This window comes from Peromyscus eremicus, chromosome 5 (assembly GCF_949786415.1).
Source record: "Peromyscus eremicus chromosome 5, PerEre_H2_v1, whole genome shotgun sequence".
In the NCBI taxonomy this organism is placed as follows: domain Eukaryota; kingdom Metazoa; phylum Chordata; class Mammalia; order Rodentia; family Cricetidae; genus Peromyscus; species Peromyscus eremicus.
This window is the reverse complement of record NC_081420.1, coordinates 50,294,024-50,311,706: the sequence shown is the minus strand read 5'-3', so window position 1 is coordinate 50,311,706 and position 17,683 is coordinate 50,294,024. Positions and strand designations below refer to the sequence as shown.

Sequence of the window (17,683 nt, the reverse complement as noted above, 5' to 3'; positions counted from 1 at the left end):
ACAGAGTCAGATAAAGAGGAGAGAGTCATATATGCACACATAGAAAGAGACAGATACAGAGAGGGGGTGATGGGGAAAGGGAGAGAGGAAGGGGAGAGGGAGTGAGAGGCTAGGCTCTCTCAATGTCTCCATATGTGGCCTACTTTAGTTTCGATTATTTTCCTCTTTCAATTAAAGTGGATAACCCTGAAAGCTCTGCAAACCTCATTCTTAGGGGATGGAGTAGTTCTATTCCAAGGCCAGGGATCAGGAGTTGGATCTTCAGTGCATGCTGGATGCCTGCTCTTGGAGGAGCCCTTTTGAGAAATGCCCATGTAACACACGCAGTTACAAATACTCAACGGCATTCTCCGTTACGTTTCTCAGCTCTTCATTTCAAAAGAATCCAGTTTGTTTGTTTTTCTTCTCTGAAAACTATCCAAGACTTGGACATACCTTTCCATAAACAGCCAAGAGAGATTAGAAGCAGCTTTTGCCCATAAGAGGCTTATCCACCATAATGAACCCAGTACCTAAAAGGAGAGTTAGAGCCTTATTACTATTATTGCTTTTTGTAATTATTGGGATCTTGGACAAGAATCTGGAGATAATGATGTTTAAGTCGAATCCTAATTTACCCTTGAATTTCTGACCATGCTGAGGGCTTCTCTACTCTTATTACTATTATGCTTTTAATACAAGGAAGAGCCCTTTGGGAAGGCGGCAGAATGGGAATTTCCAGAAAGATTGGGATTACTGATCTACAGGGAGACTTGAACGAGAATTCACATATTTATTAGTGCCAGGCCAACTTGAGTAATAAAGTATAGTTGCAATAGTTTACCAGATATTTCTCAGGTGGAGAGCATGCCTGCTGCACATCATTACACATGTGAGAAAATAGTCTCTGCTTTTTCTTGTTCTTTGCTTGAATGAGGGCCAAAAAATGAAAAGAAAATCCTTATGATGATGTGGATTTTCTTTTTCTCCCTTGCAATGTGGTTCCAGATACAATGGAGGAGGCTTGCTGGCCCTCCGTTATATTGTTGGGTCACGTCAGGTTAATTAAAGAGCGACTTTCAGTGACAGGGCTTATTACCTGGAAGGAGTCAGGTGCTCTTGAATGTCAACCAGGTGATGGTTTTCTTTTTCTTCGCCACATGGAAAAGCTTAGTGGACATCTACTCATGATTTACATGGGCCTTAAAGACTCAACATCAAAGGGCCCGGTAGAGGGAGCCATATTTATCAACACTAAATAAACACATGGTGAAGTATGCATAAATATTCTTTATATAAACATGACACAACATTAAATAGTTCAGGTACAGACACACCACTGAGAACACATCCACTGATGTCAAAATCGGCTGTAAACACCACCTCACACTGAATACAAAAGCAGCTTTGGCCCCAGCTCTGGGTTCACAACACGGATGGATGCCCTGCACAAGGGAAGGGTTCACCACGGCCCTCCCATCCCCCCACCCGCTCCCCACACAGTCCCCGCAGAAGGAAAAGAAGGAAGGAACCCAACAATACAGCAGCCACAAGAACAAGAGCAGCAGACCCCTCCCCCGGAGAAAACACGATGCACTTGGGGCAATTCAAAGGATAATGCAAAATTCGGTTGTCACAATGGAAAGAAATCAATTTTGAAGCAATACTTTTTCAAGTGCAATTCTTTCTTCAGAGGACGTGTGGCTTTCTAGACACCAACCATTCCTGGGTGAAGTTATATAGTGACGACCAGAAGGTCCTGGCTCCTGCTACATAACAGGAGGTAAGCCCTACTTTCCTTCAGAAGGTGCCAAGGAGCAGGAAGTGAAATACAATACTTTCTGTCAGGCCCTGGCACAGTATTTCCTTTGCTTTTCCATGTAAATGTAGATATATTGCTGTATGTGACATTCAAAGGTGACTCTAGGATTGAGTTTCAAGCAGTTTAGATCCCAGAAATTTTGTTTTGAAACATTCAGATTTAGACGACTAAATTCAAACATGTATATATGTTCATTCTTTTGAGCTCAGAGGGGCCCTAGTTTAGCTCTGTTGACAGAGCTAACAGCCAAGGAGACAGTATGCCCTCAGAGTCCAGTCAAGACATGGTGCTGACTGACCCTCGAGACTGTCCCATCTAGCACAGGTTTGCTGAGAAGGCCTGACTTCTCTGTGCTGGATATTATTCTTCATCAGGGTGATTTGTGGAAAACAGCTCCAGTGTCAAAAAACCCAAACCCAAACACAACATTAAACAGGGCTTAATTCACTTTCATATCATATTAGGATCCTAGAGAATTTCAGTTCCCAAAGTACTGAAAACGTAGATGGTAGGAACATTCTGCCAGTTCAGTGTTCCCCATCATGTTATATACACTATGTGTGTGCGTGCTCAACTCACACATAGATAGGTATGCATGTACTCATATGCGATTTTATTTGTATGAAACTTGAACTGCACAAAACAGTACTTTGCAAGAACCAAGAATCAAATCCACAAATAGAGTTTAACAACACACCAAAAGGGGACAGAAGCTGATTGGGACAAGAGGTGTCAGCTTTGCAATGTACAAAATGACTCAGAACCACGGATTTCCAAGCCTGCCGTGCGTCACGTGGGGTCTGGATGGACACTTTGGGACCCTTGGGAAGAGCACATGACAACTAGTGCAGCGAGGCTCACCTGTGATTTCAGAGCTACTGGGAATTAAAAGACCTAGGCAAACCAATTTCAGAGGATACTTGCTTCAAGACAATATATTTTTTTTTTTCTCTTTAAGAAAAAAAAACACTTAAAAGTCTATTTCGGAATATATTTCTTTATATTCAGCAGTATGTTTTTCTTTCTTTCCTGCTGAACTGGCATTTGACCAAAACCAGTTTATTCAATGGATCAGTAAACAGGCAGCTTCTTTCCTGCGTGGTTGATAAAAACCCCTTTTATCACCATCAGGAATGGCCTCCCACCTGCGCCAGACTCCTGCTAGGCTGTGTGGGCTGCTGTGCGTGTGTGGTCACTGCTACGGAAAACCCTTTTTCTACAAGGCCTGCTCGGGCACTCGCTTGTGAAAAATGACTGACTGTCTTTGCTGGTACTGCTGTTTGCGTCTCTTTCTTTTGTCACACTGGCACAAGAGAAGCATCTTGAAGGTGGTTCGGAACGTTTTGTTGCACAGGGCATAGCACACGGGGTTGACGGTGCTGTTGATATAGCACAGCCAGTAGCCCAGATTCCAATAGGTTTTGGGGATGCAGCTGTCACAGAAGGTATTCACCAGGACCATGATGTTGTAGGGGGTCCATGTGATGATGAAGGCCAGCAAGATGGCACTGAGGGTCTGGGCTGCCTTCTTCTCCTTGATGAGTGACATCCTTTTCCGCTTGGTGATCTGACTTCTGGTCTTCAGAGCAAACCTCTTAGCCAGTGTGGCTTCCTTGAAGGACAGAGGTAGAGTGGCCGTGGTCTTGTCTGCCGAGGAGTTGGTGTCAGGGGTCTTGGGCATGTCCACGGCAGACTCTAACTGTATGGGAAGCTTGGAGAAGTCCTTCTGACAACTGTCGCCATCATCTATGCTCTTCTGGGCCTGAAGCTTATTGGTGTTTCTCTCCACATCGACAGTCCCAAGCTCCTCATCTGGCACCTGCAGGTTGTCGGAGGAGGGCAGCTTGGTGGCGTTGAGGATGGTGCTATGACCCGGAAGCTTGAGCACAATAGAATAAATGGCTCTGGTCTCGGAGCCAATGTCCTCTTCATCGGAGGAGGCAGAGTTTTCTAGGGAGGCAGCAGCGTCGTTGTTATTCCAGCTGTCACTACTACTGTGGTCTTGGTCCATCTGCTCAACACTGGGCTTCCAGCTCTTGGTGGTGAACCAGAAGTGACAGCGACCGTACTTCCTCCTGGATGAGCGTTTCATGCTTTGCTGTTGTAGTTCATAGCTGCTGCAGCTTCGAGAACTGCCTGTGGGGTGGACAAAGTTTTCTGCCTCGGCTTCTGTCCCAGAGGCCTGTAGCCCAGCCAGCTCTTTGGTACGTTTTTCAGTTTCCTTATAGATCCTCCAATATAAAATAGTCATGATGGTGACGGGCATATAGAAGGCAGCAATCGCCGTGCCGAAGGTGATGGTGGGCTCACTCAGGAACTGAATGAAGCATTCTCCTGGGGGCACAGTTCTCTTCCCTACAAAGTATTGCCAGAACAAGATGGCAGGAGCCCACAGGACAAAGGAGATGACCCAAGCCAGACCAATCATCACACCAGCTCGTTTTGTTGTTCGTTTGGCTCGGTAGGTGAGTGGCCTTGTGATGGAAAAGTACCTGTCAAAGCTGATGACCAGCAGATTCATGACAGAAGCATTGCTGGCCACGTAGTCAATGGAAAGCCAGAGGTCACAGGCTAAGTTCCCCAGTGCCCAGCGGTTCATAATGATGTAGGTAGTGAACAGGTTCATGGAAATGACCCCAATGATCAGATCTGCACAGGCCAGGCTTAAGAGGAAGTAGTTGTTGACTGTCTTCAGCTGTTTGTTGACCTTAAATGCCACAATGACAAGAATGTTGCCAATGATGGTTACCAACGCCAGGAAGCCTGTTAAGAATGCAATGAAGACCACTTGCCAGACGGTGTGACCCCCCAGAGGGTCGCTGGAGGTGTCATTTGAGGAGAAATTCCCAGCTGCTTGTGAAATGTTGTAGCTGCCCAAGTGAGTGACTGTCCCCAAAGGCAGCCCTGCCTCTGAGGAACTGTGCACCCAGGAAGAGCTGATGTTGGGAAATAAAGGCGAGGTGGTACTGTTACTGTGCAAGGTCATTGTGACTCTCTGACATAGTCTGGGGAGAAAAGAGAAAAGATGAAGTTAGGACAGATCTTTGTCCTTTTTTAGTGTTTTCTTTGGGGAGCTTACACATATATTTTCATATATATATATTCTTTTAAAGATTAAATTTGATCTTTGAGCATTACATATAATTCATACTAAATACTATCAACCCCAGTTTCTCTTAATTCTCTCCCACTCCTGTCTACCTGCCCCTTCATCTCCACAAATCTTTTCCTGTCTACATTTCTGTTTTGAAGGAGGGTTTCAGTCTGTAACCCAAGCAGGTCTGGAACTCACTCCTTAGCCCTCATACTCCTGTCCTTTCTGCCTCAGCCTCCGGAGCTGGAATGAGGCGTGTACCACGCTTGGTTTTGTATGGCTTACGTTTAGGATACGTGTTACAAGACACAAACTTCAAAGCAGCTGTCTGTGATCAAGTGAATTCTCTGGTGTGAAGGGCAGGAGTCAAGGGCATGCCAGGCTTGATTTGTTCAAGGCAGAATAATTAGCAAAGGACTCGGCCTTGGTGCTTTCCCTCACATGTGTACATACTTTTCGTGGAACACTGACATCAAACAAAACAGAGTCTGGACTCCTCTGATTTACTTACTTCTCTCATTCTCACAGGGGAGAAAGATCAAATGCTTATATGGCAATTATTCAGCCACAGAGTTACCTTCATCCTGCTTGATAAACGGATGTGAGTTATTTGCATTTTATCTACCTGATAAAATGATGAACATTTTAGACATCTGAGACTTCAGAAATAAGCAACTTGAAGGTGATACCAGCTATTTAAGCCTTACTGGAATGATCCAACCCAACCCAAAGCAAGAGAGAAAATAGTGTCTATCATTTCATATAATACTGTCTTTTTATTTTCATCCTTATTTATTTAGAAACAGGGTCTTATGTAGCTCAAACTGGTCTCAAACATGCTATGTAGCCAAGGATGTCTTTGAATTCTTACCCTTCTGTCTCTAACTCTGGAGTGTAAGTATTAAAGGCATGAATCACCACACTTAGGATAATTGGGCCTGGGCAGCCTACCAGGGCTTTCTGCATGGTAAGAAGGCACTCTTCTAACTTAGCTACATCCTTAGCTTGTAACACTGTGTCTTTAAAACATTTTTGAAATATGTAATATACTGGTTTTTAAAAATAACATTTGATAGCATGCTCATTTCTTAAATAATTTCTGAAGAGCCTAATCTTTCCAGGGTCTCGTCCCCTGCAAAGGTTCTTGGTCACAGTAGTTAAGTTTTCCTTCTTTTCCCCCAGGTTTGCATGGCGGCCCTGTTTATAGCCCATCTTTCACCAACCCCAACCCCACTCTGCACCACACATTGACATCCATAGCAACTTGTAGGGCCCCTTGCCACTGTGGCATGGTCCAGGGCTCTGTCTCACGGGGACTGATCATGTTGTGGTATCTTGTTTTCTTATGACAGCCATGCTGATTTCATTACAAATAATACCCAGAAATCCCAAGGCTTCTAATCTGCCATCTTTTATCTTTCCTGTTAAGGGGTGACATAGTAGATGTCTGTGATTTGTCACTCTTTCAGCTATTTTTTTGTCCAGCCTGATACTTTCCAGCATGTTTTGAGACAGGCATTTGCCACCTGACCCTGAGCCCTCGGCCACAGTAATGGACTTGACACATATACAAGCAAAGATGATCAGTTTGGTGAATTCATATGGATGCTGGAAAAAGAGAAAGTCTATCATCTTTGGGGGTGCTGGATTCTGTTCACCACCTGTGTATCTGTGTGCAAAATCTGAGATATAAGTGAAGGCAAAGGAAAGGTGAGGGGCAGGAGCAAGATGGAATGGGATCCAAGATACAGTCTGAGGTGGTTCTTTCAAAACTAGGTATAGTTATTCCTAAGTCAACAGAACTGCCTTAACCTTGGTTATATAACCAAAAGTTCCCTTTGTCTCTTGGGTGATTGAAGGAAGGCTTTGATTACCCACAACTAAAGGTTCTTGATTAATCTATTTGGTTAAAGTAGCAAGTGGATAGTCTAGACTAGTTTTGATATCTAACATTTAATTTGAGGATTATAGTTAAAAAATTGTATTAGAAATTTTTGTTAAAACAAGTGGATTTGAGCAGCTCTTACCACACATGTAACATATATAAATTCTTCAGTAACATATATAAATTCGTGTCATTGTAGAAACCATTCACTCTCTTAATATGTTGTGAATGTCAACTATACAAAAAGGAATTGCTTAAAATTTTTTATTACAGTTATTTATTTACTTAGCTTCTCGTATATGTGATATATGTGTTGTGGGTACATATGCCACTGTGCATGTGTGGAGGTCAGAGGACAACTTGGGGGAGTTGGTTCTCTCTTTCTACCATGAGGGTCCTGGGAATCTAACTCAGGCTATAAAGCTTGGCACAAAGTGCCTTTACATCCATCTCACTGACTCTTGAAATTTGTTTTTAAAAAGTAAAAATTGATTGGAAGTAAAGAAAAATTAATTTGGTTATAGTTGGCATCAGTACATCTCATTAAAACCACGTCTGGCTGTAAGCCGCTGTGATTGGTCTATGGAATCCAGGAAGTCCCAGCCTCTGTGATTCCATAACTGGGAGTGAAGAAATAAAAAAAAATCTTTTTAAAAATCAGAAACTCATGAAGGCAATAAGAAACCCTTTCCTGTAGACAGTCATATCTTATTACGTAAATTAAAAAACAACTGGATTTGTTCAGTTGACCAATTAGGTATCAAATAATGTAAGAAATTTAGAAATAAGGCTCATGTCAGTTATTTTCTGTTAGTTCCTTTTATTCTGCTTGTCTGCAAAACACCACACTCCTAGGATCTATTCTGGAAAAGTGAGACAAAATTCTCAATTTTTAAAATTGTAAACTAATTGGAAAGTCTAAGTTACTTCCTGCACCCCAGAAGTCTAAATTAATTCTATTTCTTTAGAATTTTTTTTTTATTAAACTTGTTTCCATTTGTGTGTTTTGCTTGTGTGTATGTGCATGATCTGTGTGCTTGGCATCCATGGAGGATAGATGAGGGTATCGGATCCCCTGGAAGTGGAGTTACAGATGGTTGCGAGTCAACACATAGATGCTGGGAATCAAACCCAGGTCCTGTGCAAAAGCAACAACTGCTCTTAACCACAAAGCCATCTCTCCAGCCTCTAGTTCTACTTCCATATTCATTATTCTTTTTCTTATAATGATCATGGAAACCTTAGCAGTCTGCAACCATGTTTTTGAAAGACCGGCTACCTAGCATTTCTTCTTTTTTAGAATACATCATTTTCAGGGCTTGTTTTGGGCCTCTGCTTTGGACATGAGTGTCTGTTTTCTGTCATAGTTCATGACAGCACTCCACAGCTGTCTTCATGAATGGGAAGATCGCATCCGGCCACTAGGTGGCAAAGTTGACTCAAAGAACAACTTCCGTGTTAGAAGATGCCTAGGCAGCAGGCTGTCCCTGAGCTTAGTTCAGTCATGCGGGCGGAGGAGGATATCAAACAGGGTGGACAGGGCTTTGCAATCAAACATGTCTTTAAAGGGAATCAAACTTGTGAACTTAGCCCTCGTATTCATTTCCAGCTGTGAGGAGGAGAGATGTTGCCTAATATGGTACAACGGTTCTTGTTGTGAACAAAACATTTCCGAATGCCAAAAGGGGGATAAAATTCCACTTAAAAAGGAGAAAGCTTGTTTTCAAAAAGACGATGTATCAGACTGCCTCCCTGGTTGCTGCCTTTCATAAGCTTTTATTCGACGTGACAACAAAGATGTAAGATGCTTGGAAAAGGCCTCACGTCAGTACCGCTGAGGCCTGGCGTCGGCTCCTGAAGTTACATAGTTTACCTTAAAAACAAACATCTAAGTTGGATGACTGTGGATATCCAGGAGCACCTTTCGAGCCTCACATTTTTTATTAGTCTTTTTAGAGAAACGGAATGATTTAGTAAAAAACAAACATGAGTAGTTCTTTTTAAATATTAGTAAGACCCAGAGAGGGTTAGTGCACTGTCCCCAGCGTGTTCTTGGAGGAGAGAAAATCTTTCAAATCGAAGACTCGCTCACTGTCTTTCTGCATTCTGAAGGTCATTCAGTGTCATTCGCTCTGGCCGCCATGCTTTTGTGGTGGAAGAGAAGAAGCCACACTTTGAGAAAACACCCCTTGATCTTACACAACCATGGAAACACTTTTGCTTAAAGATCTCCCAGGGGCCTGAGAGGTGGCTCGTGGGTAAAGTGCTGGCCGCACAAGCACAAGGAGCTGAGTTTGGATACCCCAGAATCCAAGTAAAAAGGGGGTGCCACAGTGCACGCCTGTAATTCCAGCTCTCCTAATGGTGAGATGGGAGGCAGACAGGAAAATCCCCGGAAGCTTGCTGGCCAGCTAGCTTACTATACACAGTTGCAGAATCATAAGGGACTCCGTCTCAAGCAAGGCAGAGGGTGAGAACTGAAACCTGGGGTTGTCCTCTGACCTCCCCATGTGCCCCGTGGCACGTGTGCACCTGGGCTCACAAACATGAGCATGTATGCATACACATATACAACCATGTATATAAAATACGTATGCACACATAAAAATAGGAGAAAAAAAAACTTCTAGTGAAAAAAAATCTCTACAGTTTGGACTGAAGATTTAGGATATATCAACACACATACAGCAAGGTCACCTAGTGAAGACTACTCATTTGGCCCACTATTTACGCTATTGCTACTAACACATTAGACTCCTTACGCTTCTTTAAAGGTCCATACTTATCAGACTATCTGTCTTTATAACTGCCAGTCATGTTCCACATATTTTTCCACACCCCAACTGATACATATTTGTACACACACTAAGTTTGAAAAAAAAAAAAAACAGAAGCAGTGTGAGGTAGACAGAGGAAGTCCTGCCACAGCACCTGAGAGTCAGGAGATGTCCCCAACACCAACACCTGGCAGGTCATGGAGCCCTCTGATCTTGCTTCCTTATTATAGAAAAATGCAGAATATAATACCTGAGGATCCGATAGAAATGATATAAAACATCCAGCATAGCAAGCCTCTTCCACAGCAGTTTCTTAAAAATGTTGGGATAAATTGAATACTCTTCCCTGACTGGTTATGGAATGGCCTTGTCTAAGACTTACGAAAGCTCACTTTTTGTTGAGTCTAAAGGGATGCCTCTCACTCCAGGAGGCTTTTCCCCTGGGGGACATTTGGCAATGTCTGGAGCTGTTACTCCTGTAACAACCTGAAGAGAATGTGTTCCTGGCATCTAGTGGGTAGATGGCAGGGATGCTGCAGACACAGGACAAAGAGCTGTCTGGATGCAAGCATCCATAAGGCTGCGAGGGACAAACCCTGGCACAAACAGAGATGAAAGGGGTTCAGAAAAATGTCATAATACTCTGTTTTGCCAGGAAAAAGATCTGGAAAATATCCTGGTACTCATTAAGGTGGCAAACTTCAATTCTCTTCAAGAATCAGCTCTGGGAGTGTGGAAGCAGCTTAGTCACATGTTTGCCTTGCAAACCTGGAGACTTGTCGTGTATTCTTCAGGACCATGCAAGGGAAGCTAGGTGTGGTTACACATACTCTTCACCCTAGTTCTGGGAGGTGGATTCCTTGGGCTTCTTGGCCACCAGTCTTGCCTTACCTCAATGAGTTCTAGGCCAATGAGAGACTGTGTGTCAAAAAGAAGGTGGGGTTGGTGGTACGGCTCAGAAGCAAAGGCACTTGCCGTACAACCCTGACAACCTGAGTTTGATTCCTGGGAACCATGTGAAAAGCCAGATGCAGTGATTTACATCCGTAACCCCTGGCCCAGCCCTCCCAAGGTGAGAACTGAGGTGGACGAGTCAGGAGAATCAACTGGAAACTATCGTATGCAGGGCAAGGGCAGAGATAACCAAAGAGACCCTGCCTTCAAAACAAGGTAGGGGGGCTGGAGACATGAGTCAGCAGTTAAGAGTACCTGCTGCTCTTTCAGGGGACCTGGGTTCAATGTTGAGTACCAACACAGTGGCTCACAGCTGTCTGAGACTCCAGTTCCACAGGGTCCAGTGACTCTTCTGGACACTGGAGGTACCAGGCACATACAACCTGGTACTCATGTATACACATAAAATAATGAAATAAAAAAAAAAACCCAAGGTAGAAGTAAAGAACTCTTGGGAAGGTATTCTCTGGTCTCCACCTGTACACTGTAGCACTTTTGCACCCCCACACATGCACACATAGTGACCCCCACACATGCACACACAGTGAAACGAAACAAAACTCAAGGTGGATAGCACCTGAAGGACCACACACATGCAGAACCCAGGACACCACACAGGCAGGCTGGCTCCTCAGTCTAGGCAAGCACTTCAGTCATGAGCAAACGTAAATTTCAAACAATACGTGTTTATAAAGCAGAAAGTAGGAGCCCAGTCCTATTGCACTGGCCCTTGTTCCCAGGCCCCTGAGGTAACCACAGACGACAGTTTACTCCGTAAGTAAATATTTGTTAGGGGAATGGAGTGTCCTTCCAGAATGTGGTCTTCTGCAGAATTATACATGTGTGTTTCAAGCATTTATTTCATGTCAGGCACTGTTGTACCCATATGTATTAAGTCATTCAATCCTTGCCTCCGTACTGTGAATTGAGCCAATTACTTAATTGTCACTTGAGAAGATGGAGGTATTAAGAAGTCTAGTGGTGGCCAGGGTCATACAGCTCCTAAGAGAAAGAATTAAGAGTTGATTCAAGGGCTGGAGAGAGAGCTCAGTTGGTCACAGGCTTCCCATGCAAGTATAAAGAACTGAGTTCCATGCTCAGAATCTATGTAAAACATCTGGGCTTGGTGGTGTGTGCTTTTAATCCCAGTCCTTGGGAGGTGGAGACAGGTGGCTTCCAGGAGCTCTCTGGCCAGTCAGTCTAGACTATCTGTCATGTTCCTTGTCAGTGAGAGACCCTGTCTCAAAAAAACAAGGTAGAGAGCTCCTGAGGAACAAGATGTGAGGTGCATGTGTGCAAGCTTATGTGAGTATGCATGTACACACACACACACACACACACACACACACACACACACACACACATTCAAGGCAAATTCACCAAAGATTTTGTTCCTAACCACCCAACAGTGTTCACTCCCTAACTTTCTTTTTCTCTCACTTAACAGTATGTTACAGACATTGTTCTTATTCAGTGCAAATAAGCCTTAGTGCCACACATGTTTGGAAAGGAACAAGGGACTGTCCAGGATTCAGTAGTTGGCACACCATGTCCTTGGCTCAAGTGGAATTTCCAGGGCAGCAGAGTGCATGAGAGACTGTGTTTGCTAAAAACTCTTCTAAATGAAATGTTGCAGAGCTCAGCATCAGTGAGGCCAACACAAATCTCAAAAATCCTTCCAAAAATAAAATAGCTGGTTTCCAGAACACTTGCTCCTCACTAGATCCTTACTGTGTTAGTAGGGAATGGAAGCCTAATGTATCAGATTCTCCTGTTTAAACGAACCAGAAACCCATCGTTGGCTCCACATTCCACAACTGAGCAGCAGATCCAAGAGATATGGCTAGATATGAAAGGATTCAGATGAAGCAGATGATGGACCAGGAACTTACAGCTGCATTCATTAAACACCAAGGGCATGGGCAGACTGTGATTAAAATGTAAAGCATAAATTAAATTCCTTAAAGTTGATATGTAAGCATTAAAGATGGGAGTTTCACTGCTGAAAATACTATCTGTGGAAATGAGAATAGAGAAATTTGTGAGAACCAAAATAAAATAATAATAAAATGTATATTTTGGCAGTGCCAGTGCCATTAAATATTAGAAAACAATGACCTCTTGTTTTGAATTTCCTGTATCAACTGGAAACTAGAGCTATGCTAGTGTGAATTCTGGCCCTCTGGGACTCAGAACAAAGAGGCAAGAAAGAACGTTGAACCAGTCAAGCAAACAAACAGAAAACCAAAACACAAGAGGGATAAGACCGAAAAAAAAATTAAATACCAAAAGTGTGAAATCAATACAAACAGATTCATCCAGGCTGAAAAAGAAGAAGTCCTAACATAAGTAAATGAAGAACAATCACTGCCGTTGAATGCCGAGGTTTGGTGCCTAGAATTATCCTCAGGAGTCTCCATCAAATTGCACATGTTCTGACTGACATGACTCACCCCCCTGAGCTGTGCACGAGCATTCTGCCATGATAAATGTGTTTGTATAATATATTCTTTTCCCCTCTGAGTTCCATCGGGGCCAGGCATACGGTGCGTGGATCTACGTGTAACAAGGGGTGCACGTGCTGCAGACCTAGACACAGCAGTCTGCAAGCCACAGTGTGCACCTGCTCCCTGCTCAGGTAACTTCACCTTCTGAGGCCCCACCTCTCTCTCTCCTGGGACTGTACATGCAAGGCATAAAATTCAGTGGCTTAGGTGTGATAGAAACTCTGTCAAATATTGTTGTAGTCTATATCTTCATTGCTATTATTATTTTTTATGTTTTGTATGTGCACATGTGTGTGTTTTTGTGTGTTCACTCACAGGTGTGCTTGTCCATGTATGTGCATATGGAGGCTAGGATGTCAGGGGCTTTCTTCCATCAGTCTCTACTTTATTTATTTATTTTTTTAAAGAGAGTGTCTTTCACTGAAATAGCTTGCTATTTCAGCTAGACTGCCTGACCAGTAACTTCCAGTGATCCTCCAGTCTCCTTCCAGCCACAGGACAGTTTAAGGGTTACAGGAGTGTCTAGCCATGCTTGGCTTTTACATGAGAACTGGGGATCTGAACTCAGGTCCTCATGCTTGGGTAGCAAATGCTCTTAGCCACCAATGCATCTTTCCATGCCTATTGACTGTGTCTTGATGAGGATGGCATTCACCAGATACTGCATATAATTAACATACTGCAGCAGCAGAGTGGCCGATCTTCTATGAAGGAATTGGATTTTATTATTTGCAATTGGTAACTTGTAGATTAAAATGATTTTAAAGCCAGGCGTTGGTGGCACACACCTTTAATGCTAGCACTTGGGAGGCAGAGGCCCTCAGAATTCTGTGAGTTCAAGGCCAGCCTGGTCTACAGAGCGAGTTCCAGGATAGCCAAGGCTACATACAGAGAAACCCTGTGTTGAAAAACCAAAAAAAAAAAAAAAAAAAAAGATGTTAAAGTCCTTTGATGTCAGATTCAATGTGTTAATGTGTTACAGTGCATTTGAGACTGCACTATCATGTGTCATGCTATTTATTGCCTTGTTACATTTCTGGTTGTATAACATCACCCAGCTATAATAATCGATATTGCTTACCATATAATAAGTGTTTCCATATGCCACTCAGTATACGTCACCTAAATTCTTCAGACCAAAGCCTTATATCTCTGGAATGCAACATTTATGTATGAGGAAACCAAGACTCTGAGGGGCTAAGAAGCAGCTTGCTTAAGACACCTTTGGCTGGTTAAGTAGCAGTGGCTGGATTGTGAGTATCAGATTCTGAACTGTCACTATAACGCTCTGTGAATGGGCTAAGGAGGCCCACTCCTAGCTGAGACTCCCACCCTAAACCCCTCTCCATCCCTGTGGGCAGCTGATGGCAGGAGGGAAAGGCAATTTTAGTCAGTCTTGTGGCCCATAGTAGATTGCCCTATATCCAGTGGATGGCGCCCTATACTCATGTGCATATGGGCAGAACTAACTGGACTCCATGGAATATAAAGGAGGAGGAGGAAGAGAAGAGACATGAGATTGGGAGGGGGATGTGTAGGGGTCTGTGAGGAGTTGGAAGGGCTGCAGAGGGTCAATATGATCTAAATACATTGCATTTCTGTATAAAATTACAGAAGAATACTTAAAACTAAAAACCCAAAGCCCCTCTCCATCCCTTGAAATCCCTTCAACCAACAGGACCATGGGTTGTCTTGTACTCACTAACCACCTGTTCACTTTCACCTTTGTACACTGCCAGCTCTAACCCAGTGCTGATCTGGCTCTTCCTTCTGATGACTGAACCAGGCAAGGTGTCGAAAGAGAATTCAAAGCTCATGACCCTTCCTGAATCCCCTAAATTCTTATTTTAAAAATTATAATTAGAAACACATATGAATTGCACAGACTAACCTTGCACTACTTCTGTGCATGCATAGACTGTGTACCGGTCATGCCCATTCTTTCTGTTGGTGTTTGAGTTTAAACTCCTGGAGGCAAGTATTACCCATACTCACACCCCTGCCATCATCACGGTGCTCCTGGCTCGTTGGCCAGTCTGCAGTTTCAAACTGCATATGCTCCTGTTGTGGGCATGAGTACAAGCTCAGCTCCTCCCAGCTAGGAGTGGTCACTCAGGACCAACTGGGTAAAACATGAGCCCTTTGGAAGACTGAACAAGTGAGTGGGCCAGCTTACAGCCAGCAGTTCACTGTGGCTATGACAAAGGCCCTGCTGCTCTGCACCACTGGCCAAGTTTGGTTGAATCAGTCTTCATAAGCCATCGGTAGCATTCAGGACTGAATGGAAAAAAATCCTCTGAGCTGACTTTATCAGGAAGCAGTGTTAAGATTGTGGCTCCCTTCCCTTGATCCTGGCAAATCAACAAACCTGAGTGTGGGAAACCATTGAGATTTAGGGAAGCCAAGTAGTAAACTCCCTGGATTCTTGGTGAAGACATTGGTAAATGTGTCAGAATTGATGGCAGGCTACAGAAATCTGCCCTCTCCTGTATATTTTTCACTGTAAAGGAGTACTGGCCTCACATTGTGTCTCCATTGACTACCTAGAGCCTCATTTCAAGAATTCCTTTCAACTATGATAAATCTCCCTTCTTTTCTTCTCTCTCCTATGTCTCTCCTGAACCCTTGGTCATGTATCACAGGCCAGCCTCAAACTTACCATGTAGCCAAGAGTAGTTTTGAACTCCTAGTTTTCCTGCCTCCACCTCCTAAATACTCAGATTACAGGTATTCTCCACCATGACCAGCTAAAACACAGATTCTTCAATAAGAGGTTTTAAAATAAGATTTGTATTTCAAAATATTCCCACCAGGGGTAGATACAGACTTTGTGGAAACTGAAGCTTATGTAATTTTTCTGTCTGCTTGGTTAAGAAAATGCACATGAAATTATGAATATGAAATACCATCACTCTCTTCTCTCTCAAGAGCCCTTGTGAGGGGACTTGAAGTTTCAGCTTTATTACTTAAACAGTGAATCCTCTCCCAAGTTCCAATACAAATCTAGATGATCTAGTTGTTGTTAAGAGATAGAAAGTTTAAAAAAGTTGTGTGTATAACAAAGAAACTAGGAGTATTTGAGTTCCTGAACTAGAGGTAATAAAATTCTTTTCCAAAACATCCCAACAGATGCAAATAGAATTCTGGGTTTTCTGATGCTATAAGGGATGTGAAATGAATTCCCATGAAGTAGGTTGCTGAAGGCTTAATTAGCTTTTAAGATGGTTTGTGAACCCACAGGTTCCAACTGTATGCCATCAAATGATCATATTCAACCAGGACAGAGGTAAGAGATAAAAGGAGAGTGGGTTCTCTTTGTTAGCAAGCTGGCATCACTGTGGAGCCCAGGTGAAGGGGTCCAGTTGTAAACTAAGGGAACATTAAAGAACTCTGTCACATAAGTAGTTGTTAAATGGGGATAAGGGGACAAATCAGGACAAGTAAAGAACGTGAATGGGGTTAGTTTTTCTAACAATGATAAAGAATAATTAAGAGATCACTGAGAAAATACCCTGTGGCAGGGGAGTGCTTCTGGAAGATTGTTGTTTGTGTCTGGCACTAGGTAACTCAAGTCAACACTAGTCATGTTTCCTGGAATCTAATTAGCATGTCCAGCTCTAGGTATCTACTCTGATTCCCAAAGAAAGGATAGATTCAGCCAACCTAAAATACTTAGAGATCTAGAGGTAAATGCTGATGGAATTCTCATGTGATAATCAATCTGCAAGTAATGCATATGTGATTGGATGGGCGGGAATTGAAAGGACTGCTTACAATTACAGAGTTTATTTAAGAAAACCTCTGGCCAGATGTTATACAATCCATGGCCATTGAAGGAAGAAAGTGCATAGATGACATTCAAACTGATTCCAGAAAATACTTAAATCAGATATGATAATGAGGCAGGAGAGCCAGTCCTGGGAAGCGGTCTCCATGGAAACATCTATTTCTTTCTTCCCTATGATTTTTTTAAATTAGAATACATATCCACCAGGGCTGGAGGAATCTACCTAAAAGTAATATGGCCTCTAGTATGTCTTTTTTCCAATGGTGGCAACACTTTCTGCTGGACAACCATGGCTTCAGATTTGTTTTGTGCTGAATACAACCTTAGCCTTTTCTTCTCTCGTCGCATCAAGGTTTGGCTATCAGAGAGACTTCAGTTCAAGGCCTGGGTTCTGCTTCAGGAACCAGGAACCATTCCCATCTGTTTTGCTGTTTCAAACATATCACTACCATGTGACTTCCAGTGTCTTGAAATACTAATTACGCATCATAAAAAAATTAGGAGAGCAGCTTCCATGGTTAAATGTTCTAATGGAATTTGGTTGGTCACTTAGAAACAATAATGAGAGCATTTGGGAATATCATTGAGGACGTCTTCGTTAGCAGCCTTCCTCAACAAGCTAGTGAAAAATCAGGAAGGGGTTTGTTTCTATTAGACAGATCAAATGAGGGGAGTGACCTAGGAAGAAAGGTTAACTCAGTTAACTTGGATTAGTTAACTTATTCAGCTGAGAGTCACTGTCTTCTCCTAGGATGGCTCCTATTAGGGAGCTGATGATTCCCCGTGGAGGCCCTTAAGAAAAAGCCAGTGCAGGTGATGAGTTTAGAGAGGATTAATGACTTCATCCTTGTCCATGGAAAGCCCGTGAAGGTGTGCAC

The 17,683-nt window shown here is 43.1% G+C and overlaps 1 protein-coding gene across 1 annotated transcript; it reads right to left on the bottom strand.

The window, feature by feature from the left end:
* Positions 1-801: 801 nt before the first annotated feature.
* Positions 802-4,925, bottom strand: Chrm3 (cholinergic receptor muscarinic 3). The gene has a single exon (XM_059262411.1). The coding sequence runs from the start codon at positions 4,785-4,787 to the stop codon at positions 3,018-3,020; it is 1,770 nt and encodes a 589-aa protein (XP_059118394.1). The 5' UTR covers positions 4,788-4,925; the 3' UTR covers positions 802-3,017.
* Between the last annotated feature and the right edge of the window lie 12,758 nt (positions 4,926-17,683).